Consider the following 17,674-nt stretch of genomic DNA (forward strand, 5'->3'; position numbering starts at 1 on the left):
CCCATCGCCCGGGTGTGAATCCCATTTCCGGGTGGGAATCCCATTTCCGGGTGGGAATCCCATTCCCGGGAGTGAATCCCATTCCCGGGTGTGAATCTCATTGCCCGGGAGTGAATCCCATTCCCGGGTGTGAATCCCATCGCCCGGGTGTGAATCCCATTCCCGGGATGAATCCCATTCCTGGAGCTGTTATTTACTGACGGGATATCGCCCAGGATCCCGTCCCAGCTTCGGTCGGAGCAGCCGGCACTGCTCACCCGGCGGGAACCCCGTCCCCATCCTCACCCCGGCGGGAACCCCGTCCCCATCCTCACCCCGGCGGGAACCCCGTCCCCATCCTCACCCCGGCGGGAACCCCGTCCCCATCCTCACCCCGGCGGGAACCCCGTCCCCATCCTCACCCCGGCGGGAACCCCGTCCCCATCCTCACCCCGGCGGGAACCCCGTCCCCATCCTCACCCCGGCGGGAACCCCGTCCCCATCCTCACCCCGGCGGGAACCCCGTCCCCATCCTCACCCCGGCGGGAACCCCGTCCCCATCCTCACCCCGGCGGGAACCCCGTCCCCATCCTCACCCCGGCGGGAACCCCGTCCCTATCCCGGGGCGGCATCACTTTGGGGAGGATTCGGGCGCAGAGACCCCAGTGGAACTCACTGAGCTTCCTTACACCTCCCTCCCCCTCCCCTCCCCTCCAAACCTCACTTACTTCCCTCCAAACCTTCCCCTCCTCTCCGCCCCTCTCTCACTCCCCCTCCTCTCCGGCCCTCCCTCACACTCGACTCTCCCTCACCTCACCTCCCCACCATCTCCCTCTCCTCACCCTCCCCTCCCTCATTCCCCACTCTGCCCCTCTCCCTCAGCCCCCCTCAGCCCCTCCCTCACTCCCCAATCAGTTCCTCCCTTACTCCCCCCTTAGCCCCCCTCAGTCCCCATTCAGACCTTCCCTCACTCCCCCTCAGCCCCTCCCTCTCAGCCCCTCCTTCACTCCCCATTTAGCCCCTCCCTCATCCCCCCAGCCCCTCCCTCACTCCCCCCTCAGCCCCCCCCTCACTCCCCATTCAGCCCTTCCCTCACTCCCCCCTCAGCCTCCCTTCACTCCCCATTCAACTCTTCCCTCACTCCCCCTCAGCCCCTCCCACACTCCCTCTCAGCCCCTCCCCCTCACTCCCCATTCAGCCCCTCCCTCGCTCCCCCTCAACCCCTCCCTCATTTACCCTCAGCCTCTCCTTCACTCCCCCCTCAGCCCCTTCCTCACTACCCCCTCAGCCCCTCCCTCACTCCCCCCTCAGCCCCTCCCTCACTCCCTCTCAGCCCCTCCCCCTCAACCCCTCCCTCTCAGCCCCTCCCTCACTCCCCCAGCCCCTCCCTACTCCCCCCAGCCCCTCCCTCACTCCCCCAGCCCCTCCCTCACTCCCCCAGCCCCTCCCTCACACCCCACTCAGCCCCTTCCTCACTTCCCCCTCGCCCCTCCCCCTCAGCCCCTCCCTCACTCACTCCCCCCTCAGCCCCTTCCTCACTCCCCCTCAACCACTCCCTCACTCCCCCTCAACCACTCCCTCACTCCCCCTCAGCCCCTTCCTCACTCCCCCTCAACCACTCCCTCACTCCCCCTCAACCCATTCCTCACTCCCCCTCAACCCCTCCCACTCACTCCCCCTCAACCCCTCCCTCACTCCCCCTCAGCCCCCCCCCCCCTCAGCCCCTCCCTCACTCCCCCTCAGCCCCTCCCTCACCTCCCCCCTCACTCCCCCTCAGCCCCTCCCTCACCTCCCCCCTCACTCCCTCTCAGACCCCACCCCCTCCCTCAGTTCAATGCTTTATTTCATTGAATGTAATCATTAGCAGAGAGAGGAATGGAGGGTCAGTGCAGGACAGCGAGCTGGAATCCACAGGCAGTGTGTGTGTGTTTTAAGTGAAATACACTGATCCCTCCTCACATCCGTTTTGACAAATGATCCGGGTCGCTTGGCAAAAGCTTGGTTTCCTCCAGAACAATAGCTTAGCTGTATTACGGTAATTAGATGCAAGCGGAGCATGTGGACTTGTTAATGTAGGCGCAGTCTGGAATGTCAGGAATGTCCCGGCTACCATTAATAATCATGCGACAAGATTCACAGCGAGAGAGAGGGAGAAAATAAGACCCACACAGAGGGGGAAATCAGTTTTCCGCATGAAGGAAAATTAAAGAGGGGGATAAATACACCAGCCACAATTAATGAAAATTAAAACTTTTACCTTGTTTCTTTAAAGTTCAAAGACTTCCAAAGTAAAAGTTACTAAGAGGTTGATTGAAAATCACAGGTTTAGCAGTTTGATTGTTTTAAAGCTGGGATTTAGTGCAATATATATATATATATATAAAGAAATAGAAGTTATTCACATCAAGGTGATCCCTCTCTCTGGTGCCTCTCCTCCCCAAATAAAACTTCTTGTGAATACTTTCACATTCCTCTGAACAAAAGGGACGAGGCTGGATGCCTGAGTGATCGATGGGGAGCCAGGGCTGAAGGCTCACTGATCTGCCTAGTAACAATCTTTTCCGCCATTGGTTATGCTAATACCTTCGCCTCTTATTTCTACCGGCGTAAGGGGTTCCTCTCCCAGGCTGAGGACATGTTTTTTTTTTGCGTGTGTGGCCAATTTAACTCCCTCCTCCCCCTCCCCAGAGGCAGAAATGAAACATTTTACAGTGGGCGAGGAATTAGAAGGGAACAGGGATTAGTACCAGTGGCGGAATTTAATGTTTCTGGAAAGCAGCAAGGAAACTGGTCTTGACCCCCTTTGGTAAAGAAAGTGAGAGGAGAGAGGGAGGGGGAGGTCGCAAATGGAAAACGAAGCAGATCAGCAAAATTAATAAAATGCAGTGTGTGTGTGTGTGTGTGTTGTGGTGGGGGGGGGGGGGGTACATTTCAATCTTAAGGGGCCAAAACTTTAAAAATCGCCACCTACAAGGCAGAGTGCATGTTTTACCCACAGCCAGAGCAAGTTCACCGTTCCATGCCCAAATATGTGCACCCAGGCGTTTTGTCAACCGTGAATCTATTTTAAATCAATTCTTGTTCCCATTCCACCCCCAAACGCTTCCACTTTCTAACTTGTGTTACTCGGGGGGCGGGGAGGGGTTCAGTCAAGTCCGATCGTGGGTCGGCTAGCAGCTGGTTAGGAGCTCCCAGTATTGCTCCTTCGATATGGATTTCTTAATTGTTTGCAAAGTGTTTTATATCAAATATCTATCTGTCTATATGTCCGGGTGAGCTCCGATGCAGCCTGTTGGACATAGTCGCCGTAATGAATAAGGTGGAGTTTTTGAATTCAAGTTGCTAAATGCTGCCCTCTTCCTGCAACGGGACAGCTTTCTTTTTTGGAGCTCTGCCCCTGTGCTGGCCTCCTCTCTCTACCTTCTTTGATCTCGAACTCGCAGCTGCTCTGCATAACAACTCAGTCCGATTGCGTCACTTGCGGGCACGTTATAGTTAAGTTTTTTTCCCCAGCGCCGGAGCCTCCAGTGGCAGTAGCATCTCCGTTTTAGTCAATGCAATAAGGGGGGAGAGAGAGAAAGGAGAGAGAGAAGCGATAGCAATGGAACATCAGCTGCTATGCTGCGAGGGAGAGCCGATCAGAAGAGCTTACAAGGACTCCAATTTAATCAATGACCGCGTCCTGCAGACCATGCTGAGGACCGAGGAGAACTGTCTGCCTTCCCTCAGCTATTTCAAATGCGTCCAAAAAGAAATTTTGCCCTCCATGAGGAAGATTGTGGCCACTTGGATGCTGGAGGTTTGTGCAGAGAATCTTGTAGACATGATCTAGCTGTGTGCGTGTGTGCAGAGAGGGTATTTGCACTCTGCAGCCCTGGCAGGAGCTGCCCCCAGTTTCTTAATTTGAGGGGGTGAAATGGGGAGACAGACTAAGGATGTGACAGCAAACTGGGGGGACGTGACACCCCCATCCCTCCGGCCCCAACACAGCCTGTTTCTCTGCTTCCTCCCCAACTCATTTTGATATTTTAAAATATCTTTTTTTAAATGTGGGTTCTCCCTGTGGGCACCTATCTCCCCCCCCCCCCTCTCTCTCTCTCTCCCCCCCCCCCCTCTCTCTCTCTCTCCCCCCCCCTCTCTCTCTCTCTCCCCCACCCCACCCCACTCTCACTCTCTCCCCCACCCCACCCCACTCTCACTCTCTCCCCCCCCCCACTCTCTCTCTCCCCCCCCCCACTCTCTCTCTCCCCCCCCCCACTCTCTCTCTCCCCCCCCCCACTCTCTCTCTCCCCCCCCACTCTCTCTCTCCCCCCCCACTCTCTCTCTCCCCCCCCCACTCTCTCTCTCCCCCCCCACTCTCTCTCTCCCCCCCCACTCTCTCTCTCCCCCCCCACTCTCTCTCTCCCCCCCCACTCTCTCTCTCCCCCCCCCACTCTCTCTCTCCCCCCCCACTCTCTCTCTCCCCCCCACTCTCTCTCTCCCCCCCACTCTCTCTCTCCCCCCCACTCTCTCTCTTCCCCCCCCACCCCACACTCTCTCTCTTCCCCCCCCACCCCACTCTCTCTCTCTTCCCCCCCACCCCACTCTCTCTCTTCCCCCCCACCCCACTCTCTCTCTCTCCCCCCACCCCACTCTCTCCCCCCCACCCCACTCTCTCCCCCCCACCCCACTCTCTCTCCCCCACCCCACTCTCTCTCCCCCACCCCACTCTCTCTCTCCCCCCCCCCACTCTCTCTCTCTCCCCCCCCCCACTCTCTCTCTCTCCCCCCCCACTCTCTCTCTCTCCCCCCCCCCCCACTCTCTCTCTCTCCCCCCCCACTCTCTCTCTCTCCCCCCCCCCACTCTCTCTCTCTCTCCCCCCCCCCACTCTCTCTCTCTCCCCCCCCCCCCACTCTCTCTCTCTCCCCCCCCCCCCACTCTCTCTCCCCCCCCCCCTCTCTCTCCCCCCCCCCCCCCTCTCTCTCCCCCCCCCCCCTCTCTCTCCCCCCCCCCCCACTCTCTCTGTCTGAGACTCTCCCCCTCTTATTGCCCGGGTTCATAAGTTTTGCAATAGTCTCTTATCTCTCTAAGGTGGAGAATGTGATGAGGGCATTTCACAGGCGGCCGAGGAGACAGCCAGCCCCCTGCCCACCTCACCCCCCTGCCCACCTCACCCCCCTGCCCACGTTTTCTCGCCCAGATCCTGGGGCTGAGAAATTAATGTTTATTTTTTTTAAAACCCTAAATAGGGTTGTACACGTCTACAGATCACTCGGTGCCAGTATTAATCGCCATCTTGTTCCGTATGCCTCTGCCCCCCCCCCCCCAAAAAAATTCTTAACTTTTATTTCAAATAATCTCAGAGACCCCCGGGGGGGGGGGGCTGAGTCCCCCTCAGCGCCGCGGGAGAGGGAGAGGGGAGGGGGGGGATTTCCAGGCATTTCAGAAACTCACCAGAGGAAATTAACCCGATTCTTTGTTGCGAGGCATTTCTCCCCCAGCCCTCGGCAAAGCCCCCTCCCCAGAAAGGCTCCAAATTGAGGGGGTTGCGAGGGGTGAGGGGCCGGGGGAAATGTCCCGGCGCAAAGCAGGGGGGCTCCGCCACATTTTCCTGTCCCTTTCGCTTAATTGGGCGCCCGTTCTCTATTTTTAATCATTTTTTGAAGTTGTGCCGGTGGTGGGTGGTTTTTTTTTTTGGGGGGGGGCAGGCAAGGTCGGTCACGTCGCCGCATTTCCTCCAAATTTGCTCCCTCCACCTCCCCCCTCCCTACCCCGGAGTGAGAGAGAGGGGAAAGGGAGGGGGAGGCATTGAAATTCAGTTCCTTTGGCGAGGTTCCCCGGCCACAAATGCCCAAAGTGACCCCGATTCGGAAAGAGGGGTGGCCGGGGGAGATTTTCATCCCATTCCCATCGGCCCGGCTAATTTTTAAATATTTTAAAATATTTTTTGAAAAGATGACGACGTGAAAATTTCCGGCCGGCTGCAGTGGGAGAGAGAGAGAGAGACGGAGAGGGAGGCAAAAACGTAGTCACTCTGTCTGATGGCACTTGGCTCTGTCCGAATTCGTTGGTCAGATTTGTTGCGGTTGGGGGGGGGGGGGGGGGTCAGAATTAAGAAATGCGGCGCCCGAGAGCCCCAAAGTTTAGCCAAGGAAGTTTAAAGGAGCCCCTTTCTCTTGCGACTCCAGTTAATCTGTCGCCTTCTCCCACTTTGCTCTTTATCTGTTGTAGGTGTGCGAGGAGCAGAAATGCGAGGAGGAAGTCTTTCCGATCGCCATGAATTACCTGGACCGGTATCTGTCCATTGAACTGACCAAGAAGACCCACTTACAGCTGCTGGGGGCGACCTGCATGTTTCTGGCTTCGAAAATGAAGGAGACGATTCCGCTAACCGCAGAGAAACTCTGCATTTATACCGACAACTCTATCCGGCCCGAGGAGTTACTGGTAAATGGCCAATCCCCCCCACAGACACACACACACACACAACCCCCATCAAATTTAATCAGCAGGAATGTCCCCCTCCCCACCCACCACAACATTGCAGTCTCGCCCCCATCTGCAGCAAAGGAGGAAATTTGCTGCAAAAAGATCCGGCACCATGGACACTTTGAGAATCGGCTGAACACATTTTTGCCTTTGTCTCCCCCCCCCCCCCCCCCACCTCTCTGGAGCGCCGCCCTGTTGCAAATCCAATCAACAGCTCGCAATATTTCTGGGCAGGAGGTTTTATCCCATATCGCCAGAGATATCTTCCTCAGCCCTCACACAGATTACACTTCCAGCCTCCTTCCCATTTAATAAAGCCTTCAATTTGGATTATAACCTGGAGCCCCCTTCTGTTCCACACAGTCCGAACTCCCAAGTCAAGTAATGCGAAAGGAATAACATCATTTAACAAAATACAACATCGAAAATAGTCATTAATAATTAACAATTGGGATTGATTTTTTAAAATGGGGTTCGAGGACATTATGCAGTTCCCCCTCTCAGATATTGTCGTGTTTTTTTTTCTCTCAATTCCAACGATCCCGGGATATTGCAAAGGCAGCACCTCATGGAACTTTTTTCAGCATTTCGCATCCACCTCATCTCTCGCCAATCGCCGATTGTTTTTCATTTCTAACGCAGCGACTTTATCTCAGTCAGACTCACAGACTGTCCCAGTCCCACACTGTGTCCCTGTCACAATCTCTATCCCAGTCAGACTCACACACTGTATCCCAGTCAGACTCACACACTGTATCCCAGTCACAAACTGTATCCCAGTCACGCTCACACACTGTATCCCAGTCACACTCGCACACTGTATCCCAGTCAGACTCACACACTGTATCCCAGTCACACTTGCACACTGTATCCCAGTCACGCTCACACACTGTATCCCAGTCAGACTCACACACTGTATCCCAGTCAGACTCGCACACTGTCTCCCAGTCAGACTCGCACACTGTATCCCAGTCAGACTCGCACACTGTATCCCAGTCAGACTCGCACACTGTATCCCAGTCACGCTCACACACTGTATCCCAGTCAGACTCACACACTGTCTCCCAGTCACACCCGCACACTGTATCCCAGTCAGACTCACACACTGTCTCCCAGTCACACCCGCACACTGTATCCCAGTCACGCTCACACACTGTATCCCAGTCAGACTCGCACACTGTATCCCAGTCACGCTCACACACTGTATCCCAGTCAGGCTCGCACACTGTATCCCAGTCAGACTCACACTGTATCCCAGTCAGACTCACACTGTATCCCAGTCAGACTCACACACTGTATCCCAGTCAGACTCACACTGTATCCCAGTCAGACTCACACACTGTATCCCAGTCAGACTCGCACACTGTATCCCAGTCAGACTCGCACACTGTATCCCAGTCAGACTCGCACACTGTATCCCAGTCAGGCTCACACACTGTATCCCAGTCAGACTCGCACACTGTATCCCAGTCAGACTCGCACACTGTATCCCAGTCAGACTCACACACTGTATCCCAGTCAGACTCGCACACTGTATCCCAGTCAGACTCACACTGTATCCCAGTCAGACTCACACTGTATCCCAGTCAGACTCACACACTGTATCCCAGTCAGACTCACACACTGTATCCCAGTCAGACTCGCACACTGTATCCCAGTCACGCTCACACACTGTATCCCAGTCAGACTCGCACACTGTATCCCAGTCACGCTCACACACTGTATCCCAGTCACACCCGCACACTGTATCCCAGTCACGCTCACACACTGTATCCCAGTCAGACTCGCACACTGTATCCCAGTCACGCTCACACACTGTATCCCAGTCACACCCGCACACTGTATCCCAGTCAGGCTCACACACTGTATCCCAGTCAGGCTCACACACTGTATCCCAGTCAGACTCGCACACTGTATCCCAGTCAGACTCACACTGTATCCCAGTCAGACTCACACTGTATCCCAGTCAGACTCACACACTGTATCCCAGTCAGACTCACACTGTATCCCAGTCAGACTCGCACACTGTATCCCAGTCACGCTCACACACTGTATCCCAGTCAGACTCACACACTGTATCCCAGTCAGACTCACACTGTATCCCAGTCAGACTCACACTGTATCCCAGTCAGACTCGCACACTGTATCCCAGTCAGACGCACACTGTATCCCAGTCAGACTCGCACACTGTATCCCAGTCACGCTCACACACTGTATCCCAGTCAGACTCGCACACTGTATCCCAGTCAGACTCGCACACTGTATCCCAGTCAGACTCGCACACTGTATCCCAGTCAGACTCACACTGTATCCCAGTCAGACTCACACTGTATCCCAGTCAGACTCACACTGTATCCCAGTCAGACTCGCACACTGTATCCCAGTCACGCTCACACACTGTATCCCAGTCAGACTCGCACACTGTATCCCAGTCACGCTCACACACTGTATCCCAGTCAGACTCACACTGTATCCCAGTCAGACTCGCACACTGTATCCCAGTCACGCTCACACACTGTATTCCAGTCAGACTCGCACACTGTATCCCAGTCACGCTCACACACTGTATCCCAGTCAGACTCACACTGTATCCCAGTCAGACTCGCACACTGTATCCCAGTCACGCTCACACACTGTATTCCAGTCACACTCGCACACTGTATCCCAGTCACGCTCACACACTGTATCCCAGTCAGACTCACACTGTATCCCAGTCAGACTCGCACACTGTATCCCAGTCAGACTCACACACTGTGTCCCAGTCAGACTCACACACTGTATCCCAGTCACGCTCACACACTGTATTCCAGTCAGACTCGCACACTGTATCCCAGTCACGCTCACACACTGTATCCCAGTCAGACTCACACTGTATCCCAGTCAGACTCGCACACTGTATCCCAGTCACGCTCACACACTGTATTCCAGTCAGACTCGCACACTGTATCCCAGTCACGCTCACACACTGTATCCCAGTCAGACTCACACTGTATCCCAGTCAGACTCGCACACTGTATCCCAGTCAGACTCGCACACTGTATCCCAGTCAGACTCGCACACTGTATTCCAGTCAGACTCGCACACTGTATCCCAGTCAGACTCGCACACTGTATCCCAGTCAGACTCGCACAGTGTATCCCAGTCAGACTCACACACTGTATCCCAGTCACACTCACACTGTATCCCAGTCAGACTCACACACTGTATCCCAGTCAGGCTCACACACTGTATCCCAGTCAGACTCGCACACTGTATCCCAGTCAAGACTCACACACTGTATCCCAGTCAGACTCACACACTGTATCCCAGTCAGACTCGCACACCGTATCCCAGTCAGACTCACACACTGTATCCCAGTCAGACTCACACACTGTATCCCAGTCAGACTCACACTGTATCCCAGTCAGACTCGCACACTGTATCCCAGTCACACTCACACACTGTATCCCAGTCAGACTCGCACACTGTATCCCAGTCAGACTCACACTGTATCCCAGTCAGACTCGCACACTGTATCCCAGTCAGACTCACACACTCTATCCCAGTCAGACTCACACTGTATCCCAGTCAGACTCACACACTGTATCCCAGTCACGCTCACACACTGTATCCCAGTCACGCTCACACACTGTATCCCAGTCAGACTCGCACACTGTATTCCAGTCAGACTCGCACACTGTATCCCAGTCAGACTCGCACACTGTATCCCAGTCAGACTCGCACACTGTATCCCAGTCAGACTCACACACTGTATCCCAGTCAGACTCACACACTGTATCCCAGTCAGACTCGCACACTGTATCCCAGTCAGACTCACACACTGTATCCCAGTCAGACTCGCACACTGTATCCCAGTCACACACCGTATCCCAGTCAGACTCTCACACTGTATCCCAGTCAGACTCGCACACTGTATTCCAGTCAGACTCGCACACTGTATCCCAGTCAGACTCGCACACTGTATCCCAGTCAGACTCGCACACTGTATCCCAGTCAGACTCGCACACTGTATCCCAGTCAGACTCACACACTGTATCCCAGTCAGACTCACACACTGTATCCCAGTCAGACTCGCACACTGTATCCCAGTCAGACTCACACACTGTATCCCAGTCAGACTCTCACACTGTATCCCAGTCACACTCACACTGTATCCCAGTCAGATTCACACACTGTATCCAGTCAGACTCACACACTGTATCACAGTCAAACTCGCACACTGTATCCCAGTCAGACTCGCACACTGTATCCCAGTCAGACTCACACACTGTATCCCAGTCAGACTCACACACTGTATCCCAGTCAGACTCGCACACTGTATCCCAGTCACACTCGCACTTTATCCCAGTCACACTCGCACATTGTATCCCAGTCAGACTCACACACCGTATCCCAGTCAGACTCACACACTGTATCCCAGTCAGACTCTCACACTGTATCCCAGTCAGACTCGCACACTGTATCCCAGTCAGACTCGCACACTGTATCCCTGTCAGACTCTCACACTGTATCCCAGTCAGACTCTCACACTGTATCCCAGTCAGGCTCGCACACTGTATCCCAGTCAGGCTCGCACACTGTATCCCAGTCAGACACACACACTGTATCCCAGTCAGACTCGCACACTGTATCCCAGTCAGACTCACACTGTATCCCAGTCAGACTCACACTGTATCCCAGTCAGACTCACACACTGTATCCCAGTCAGACTCACACTGTATCCCAGTCAGACTCGCACACTGTATCCCAGTCACGCTCACACACTGTATCCCAGTCAGACTCACACACTGTATCCCAGTCAGACTCACACTGTATCCCAGTCAGACTCACACTGTATCCCAGTCAGACTCGCACACTGTATCCCAGTCAGACGCACACTGTATCCCAGTCAGACTCGCACACTGTATCCCAGTCACGCTCACACACTGTATCCCAGTCAGACTCGCACACTGTATCCCAGTCAGACTCGCACACTGTATCCCAGTCAGACTCGCACACTGTATCCCAGTCAGACTCACACTGTATCCCAGTCAGACTCACACTGTATCCCAGTCAGACTCACACTGTATCCCAGTCAGACTCGCACACTGTATCCCAGTCACGCTCACACACTGTATCCCAGTCAGACTCGCACACTGTATCCCAGTCACGCTCACACACTGTATCCCAGTCAGACTCACACTGTATCCCAGTCAGACTCGCACACTGTATCCCAGTCACGCTCACACACTGTATTCCAGTCAGACTCGCACACTGTATCCCAGTCACGCTCACACACTGTATCCCAGTCAGACTCACACTGTATCCCAGTCAGACTCGCACACTGTATCCCAGTCACGCTCACACACTGTATTCCAGTCACACTCGCACACTGTATCCCAGTCACGCTCACACACTGTATCCCAGTCAGACTCACACTGTATCCCAGTCAGACTCGCACACTGTATCCCAGTCAGACTCACACACTGTGTCCCAGTCAGACTCACACACTGTATCCCAGTCACGCTCACACACTGTATTCCAGTCAGACTCGCACACTGTATCCCAGTCACGCTCACACACTGTATCCCAGTCAGACTCACACTGTATCCCAGTCAGACTCGCACACTGTATCCCAGTCACGCTCACACACTGTATTCCAGTCAGACTCGCACACTGTATCCCAGTCACGCTCACACACTGTATCCCAGTCAGACTCACACTGTATCCCAGTCAGACTCGCACACTGTATCCCAGTCAGACTCGCACACTGTATCCCAGTCAGACTCGCACACTGTATTCCAGTCAGACTCGCACACTGTATCCCAGTCAGACTCGCACACTGTATCCCAGTCAGACTCGCACAGTGTATCCCAGTCAGACTCACACACTGTATCCCAGTCACACTCACACTGTATCCCAGTCAGACTCACACACTGTATCCCAGTCAGGCTCACACACTGTATCCCAGTCAGACTCGCACACTGTATCCCAGTCAAGACTCACACACTGTATCCCAGTCAGACTCACACACTGTATCCCAGTCAGACTCGCACACCGTATCCCAGTCAGACTCACACACTGTATCCCAGTCAGACTCACACACTGTATCCCAGTCAGACTCACACTGTATCCCAGTCAGACTCGCACACTGTATCCCAGTCACACTCACACACTGTATCCCAGTCAGACTCGCACACTGTATCCCAGTCAGACTCACACTGTATCCCAGTCAGACTCGCACACTGTATCCCAGTCAGACTCACACACTCTATCCCAGTCAGACTCACACTGTATCCCAGTCAGACTCACACACTGTATCCCAGTCACGCTCACACACTGTATCCCAGTCACGCTCACACACTGTATCCCAGTCAGACTCGCACACTGTATTCCAGTCAGACTCGCACACTGTATCCCAGTCAGACTCGCACACTGTATCCCAGTCAGACTCGCACACTGTATCCCAGTCAGACTCACACACTGTATCCCAGTCAGACTCACACACTGTATCCCAGTCAGACTCGCACACTGTATCCCAGTCAGACTCACACACTGTATCCCAGTCAGACTCGCACACTGTATCCCAGTCACACACCGTATCCCAGTCAGACTCTCACACTGTATCCCAGTCAGACTCGCACACTGTATTCCAGTCAGACTCGCACACTGTATCCCAGTCAGACTCGCACACTGTATCCCAGTCAGACTCGCACACTGTATCCCAGTCAGACTCGCACACTGTATCCCAGTCAGACTCACACACTGTATCCCAGTCAGACTCACACACTGTATCCCAGTCAGACTCGCACACTGTATCCCAGTCAGACTCACACACTGTATCCCAGTCAGACTCTCACACTGTATCCCAGTCACACTCACACTGTATCCCAGTCAGATTCACACACTGTATCCAGTCAGACTCACACACTGTATCACAGTCAAACTCGCACACTGTATCCCAGTCAGACTCGCACACTGTATCCCAGTCAGACTCACACACTGTATCCCAGTCAGACTCACACACTGTATCCCAGTCAGACTCGCACACTGTATCCCAGTCACACTCGCACTTTATCCCAGTCACACTCGCACATTGTATCCCAGTCAGACTCACACACCGTATCCCAGTCAGACTCACACACTGTATCCCAGTCAGACTCTCACACTGTATCCCAGTCAGACTCGCACACTGTATCCCAGTCAGACTCGCACACTGTATCCCTGTCAGACTCTCACACTGTATCCCAGTCAGACTCTCACACTGTATCCCAGTCAGGCTCGCACACTGTATCCCAGTCAGGCTCGCACACTGTATCCCAGTCAGACACACACACTGTATCCCAGTCAGACTCGCACACTGTATCCCAGTCAGACTCGCACACTGTATCCCAGTCAGACTCGCACACTGTATCCAAGTCAGACTCGCACACTGTATCCCAGTCAGAATCACACACTGTATCCCAGTCAGACTCACACACTGTATCCCAGTCACACACCGTATCCCAGTCAGACTCTCACACTGTATCCCAGTCAGACTCGCACACTGTATCCCAGTCACACTCACACACTGTATCCCAGTCAGATTCACACACTGTATCCAGTCAGACTCACACATTGTATCACAGTCAAACTCGCACACTGTATCCCAGTCAGACTCGCACACTGTATCCCAGTCACACTCGCACACTGTATCCCAGTCAGACTCGCACACTGTATCCCAGTCAGACTCACACACTGTATCCCAGTCACACACCGTATCCCAGTCAGACTCTCACACTGTATCCCAGTCAGACTCGCACACTGTATCCCAGTCACACTCACACACTGTATCCCAGTCAGACTCACACACTGTATCCAGTCAGACTCACACACTGTATCACAGTCAAACTCGCACACTGTATCCCAGTCAGACTCGCACACTGTATCCCAGTCACACTCGCACACTGTATCCCAGTCAGACTCACACACTGTATCCCAGTCAGACTCACACTGTATCCAAGTCAGATTCGCACACTGTATCCCAGTCAGACTCGCACATTGTATCCCAGTCAGACTCGCACACTGTATCCCAGTCAGACTCACACACTGTATCCCAGTCAGACTCACACAATGTATCCCAGTCAGACTCTCACACTGTATCCCAGTCAGGCTCGCACACTGTATCCCAGTCAGACTCGCACACTGTATCCCAGTCACGCTCGCACACTGTATCCCAGTCACACTCACACACTGTATCCCAGTCAGGCTCGCACACTGTATCCCAGTCACACTCGCACACTGTATCACAGTCACGCTCGCACACTGTATCCCAGTCACACTCACACACTGTATCCCAGTCAGACACACACACTGTATCCCAGTCAGACTCGCACACGGTATCCCAGTCAGGCCCGCACACTGTATCCCAGTCACACTCGCACACTGTATCCCAGTCAGACTCGCACACTGTATCCCAGTCAGACTCACACACTGTATCCCAGTCACACACCGTATCCCAGTCAGACTCTCACACTGTATCCCAGTCAGACTCGCACACTGTATCCCAGTCACACTCACACACTGTATCCCAGTCAGATTCACACACTGTATCCAGTCAGACTCACACACTGTATCACAGTCAAACTCGCACACTGTATCCCAGTCAGACTCGCACACTGTATCCCAGTCACACTCGCACACTGTATCCCAGTCAGACTCACACACTGTATCCCAGTCAGACTCACACTGTATCCCAGTCAGACTCGCACTTTATCCCAGTCAGACTCGCACACCGTATCCCAGTCAGACTCACACACTGTATCCCAGTCAGACTCTCACACTGTATCCCAGTCAGGCTCGCACACTGTATCCCAGTCAGACACACACACTGTATCCCAGTCAGACTCGCACACTGTATCCCAGTCATGCTCGCACACTGTATCCCAGTCAGGCTCGCACACTGTATCCCAGTCAGACACACACACGGTATCCCAGTCACACTCGCACATTGTATCCCAGTCAGACTCGCACACTTTATCCCAGTCAGACTCACACACTGTATCCCAGTCAGACTCTCACACTGTATCCCAGTCAGGCTCGCACACTGTATCCCAGTCAGACTCACACAATGCATCCCAGTCAGACTCGCACACTGTATCCCAGTCACGCTCGCACACTGTATCCCAGTCACACTCACACACTGTATCCCAGTCAGGCTCGCACACTGTATCCCAGTCAGACTCGCACACTGTATCCCAGTCAGACTCGCACACTGTATCCCAGTCACACTCACACACTTTATCCCAGTCACACTCGCACACTGTATCCCAGTCAGACTCACACACTGTATCCCAGTCAGACTCACACACTGTATCCCAGTCAGCCACACACACTGTATCCCAGTCAGCCACACACACTGTATCCCAGTCAGACTCACACTCTGTATCCCAGTCAGCCACACACACTTTATCCCAGTCACACTCGCACACTGTATCCCAGTCAGACTGGCACACTATATCCCAGTCAGACTCACACACTTTATCCCAGTCAGACTCGCACACTTTATCCCAGTCAGACTCTCACACTGTATCCCAGTCAGACTCACACACTGTATCCCAGTCACACACACACACTGTATCCCAGTCACACTCACACACTGTATCCCAGTCAGACTCACACACTGTATCCCAGTCACAAACTGTATCCCAGTCAGAATCACACACTGTATCCCAGTCACACTCGCACACTGTATCCCAGTCAGACTCACACACTGTATCCCAGTCACAAACTGTATCCCAGTCAGAATCACACACTGTATCCCAGTCACGCTCGCACACTGTATCCCAGTCACACTCGCACACTGTATCCCAGTCAGGCTCGCACACTGTATCCCAGTCACACTCGCACATTGTATTCCAGTCAGACTCACACACTGTATCCCAGTCAGACTCACACGCTGTATCCCAGTCATACACACACTGTATCCCAGTCACACTCACACACTGTATGCCAGTCAGACTCGCACACAGTATCCCAGTCACACACACACACTGTATCCCAGTCACACACACACACTGTATCCCAGCCACACACACACACTGTATCCCAGTCACACACACACACAGTATCCCAGTCACACTCGCACACTGTATCCCAGTGACACTCGCACACTGTATCCCAGTGACACTCGCACACTGTATCCCAGTGACACTCGCACACTGTATCCCAGTCAGACTCACACACTGTATCCCAGTCAGACTCGCACACTCTATCCCAGTCACACTCGCACACTGTATCCCAGTCACACTCGCACACTGTATCCCAGTCAGACTCACACACTGTATCCCAGTCAGACTCACACACTGTATCCCAGTCATACACACACTGTATCCCAGTCATACACACACTGTATCCCAGTCTCACACACACACTGTCTCCCAGTCACACTCACACACTGTATCCCAGTCATACACACACTGTATCCCAGTCAGACTCACACACTGTATCCCAGTCAGACTCGCACACTGTATCCCAGTCACACTCGCACACTGTATCCCAGTCATACACACACTGTATCCCAGTCACACTCACACACTGTATCCCAGTCAGACTCACACACTGTATCCCAGTCAGGCTCGCACACTGTATCCCAGTAATACACACACTGTATCCCAGTCACACTCACACACTGTATCCCAGTCAGACTCACACACTGTATCCCAGTCACACACTGTATCCCAGTCACACTCACACACTGTATCCCAGTCAGACTCACACACTGTATCCCAGTCAGACTCACACTCTGTATCCCAGTCAGACTCACACACTGTATCCCAGTCAGACTCACACACTGTATCCCAGTCAGACTCACACACTGTATCCCAGTCAGACTCGCACACTCTTTCCCAGTCAGACTCACACGCTGTATCCCAGTCAGACTCGCACACTGTATCCCAGTCACGCTCGCACACTGTATCCCAGTCACACTCACACTCTTTATCCCAGTCACACACTGTGTCCCAGTCAGGTTCGCACACTGTTTCCCAGTCACACTCACACACTGTATCCCAGTCAGGCTCGCACACTGTATCCCAGTCAGACTCACACACTGTATCCCAGTCAGACTCGCACACTGTATCCCAGTCAGACTCGCACACTGTATCCCAGTCAGACTCGCACACTGTATCCCAGTCAGACTCGCACACTGTATCCCAGTCAGACTCGCACACTGTATCCCAGTCAGACTCGCACACTGTATCCCAGTCAG

General features: G+C 53.8%; 1 protein-coding gene across 1 annotated transcript in view; it reads left to right on the top strand.

Moving 5' to 3' along the window:
• The first annotated feature begins 3,453 nt into the window (after positions 1-3,453).
• The window catches only part of LOC140384750 (G1/S-specific cyclin-D1-like), a 70,938-nt gene continuing 56,717 nt past the window's right edge, over positions 3,454-17,674 (top strand). Inside the window, exons 1-2 of the mRNA XM_072466736.1 lie at positions 3,454-3,778; positions 6,190-6,405. Of these exons, the coding sequence (XP_072322837.1) occupies positions 3,581-3,778; positions 6,190-6,405 (414 nt within the window). The 5' untranslated portion in view covers positions 3,454-3,580. The remainder of the gene's footprint in view (positions 3,779-6,189; positions 6,406-17,674) is intronic.

The sequence above is a fragment of the Scyliorhinus torazame genome, chromosome 10, assembly GCF_047496885.1.
Source record: "Scyliorhinus torazame isolate Kashiwa2021f chromosome 10, sScyTor2.1, whole genome shotgun sequence".
NCBI lineage: Eukaryota > Metazoa > Chordata > Chondrichthyes > Carcharhiniformes > Scyliorhinidae > Scyliorhinus > Scyliorhinus torazame.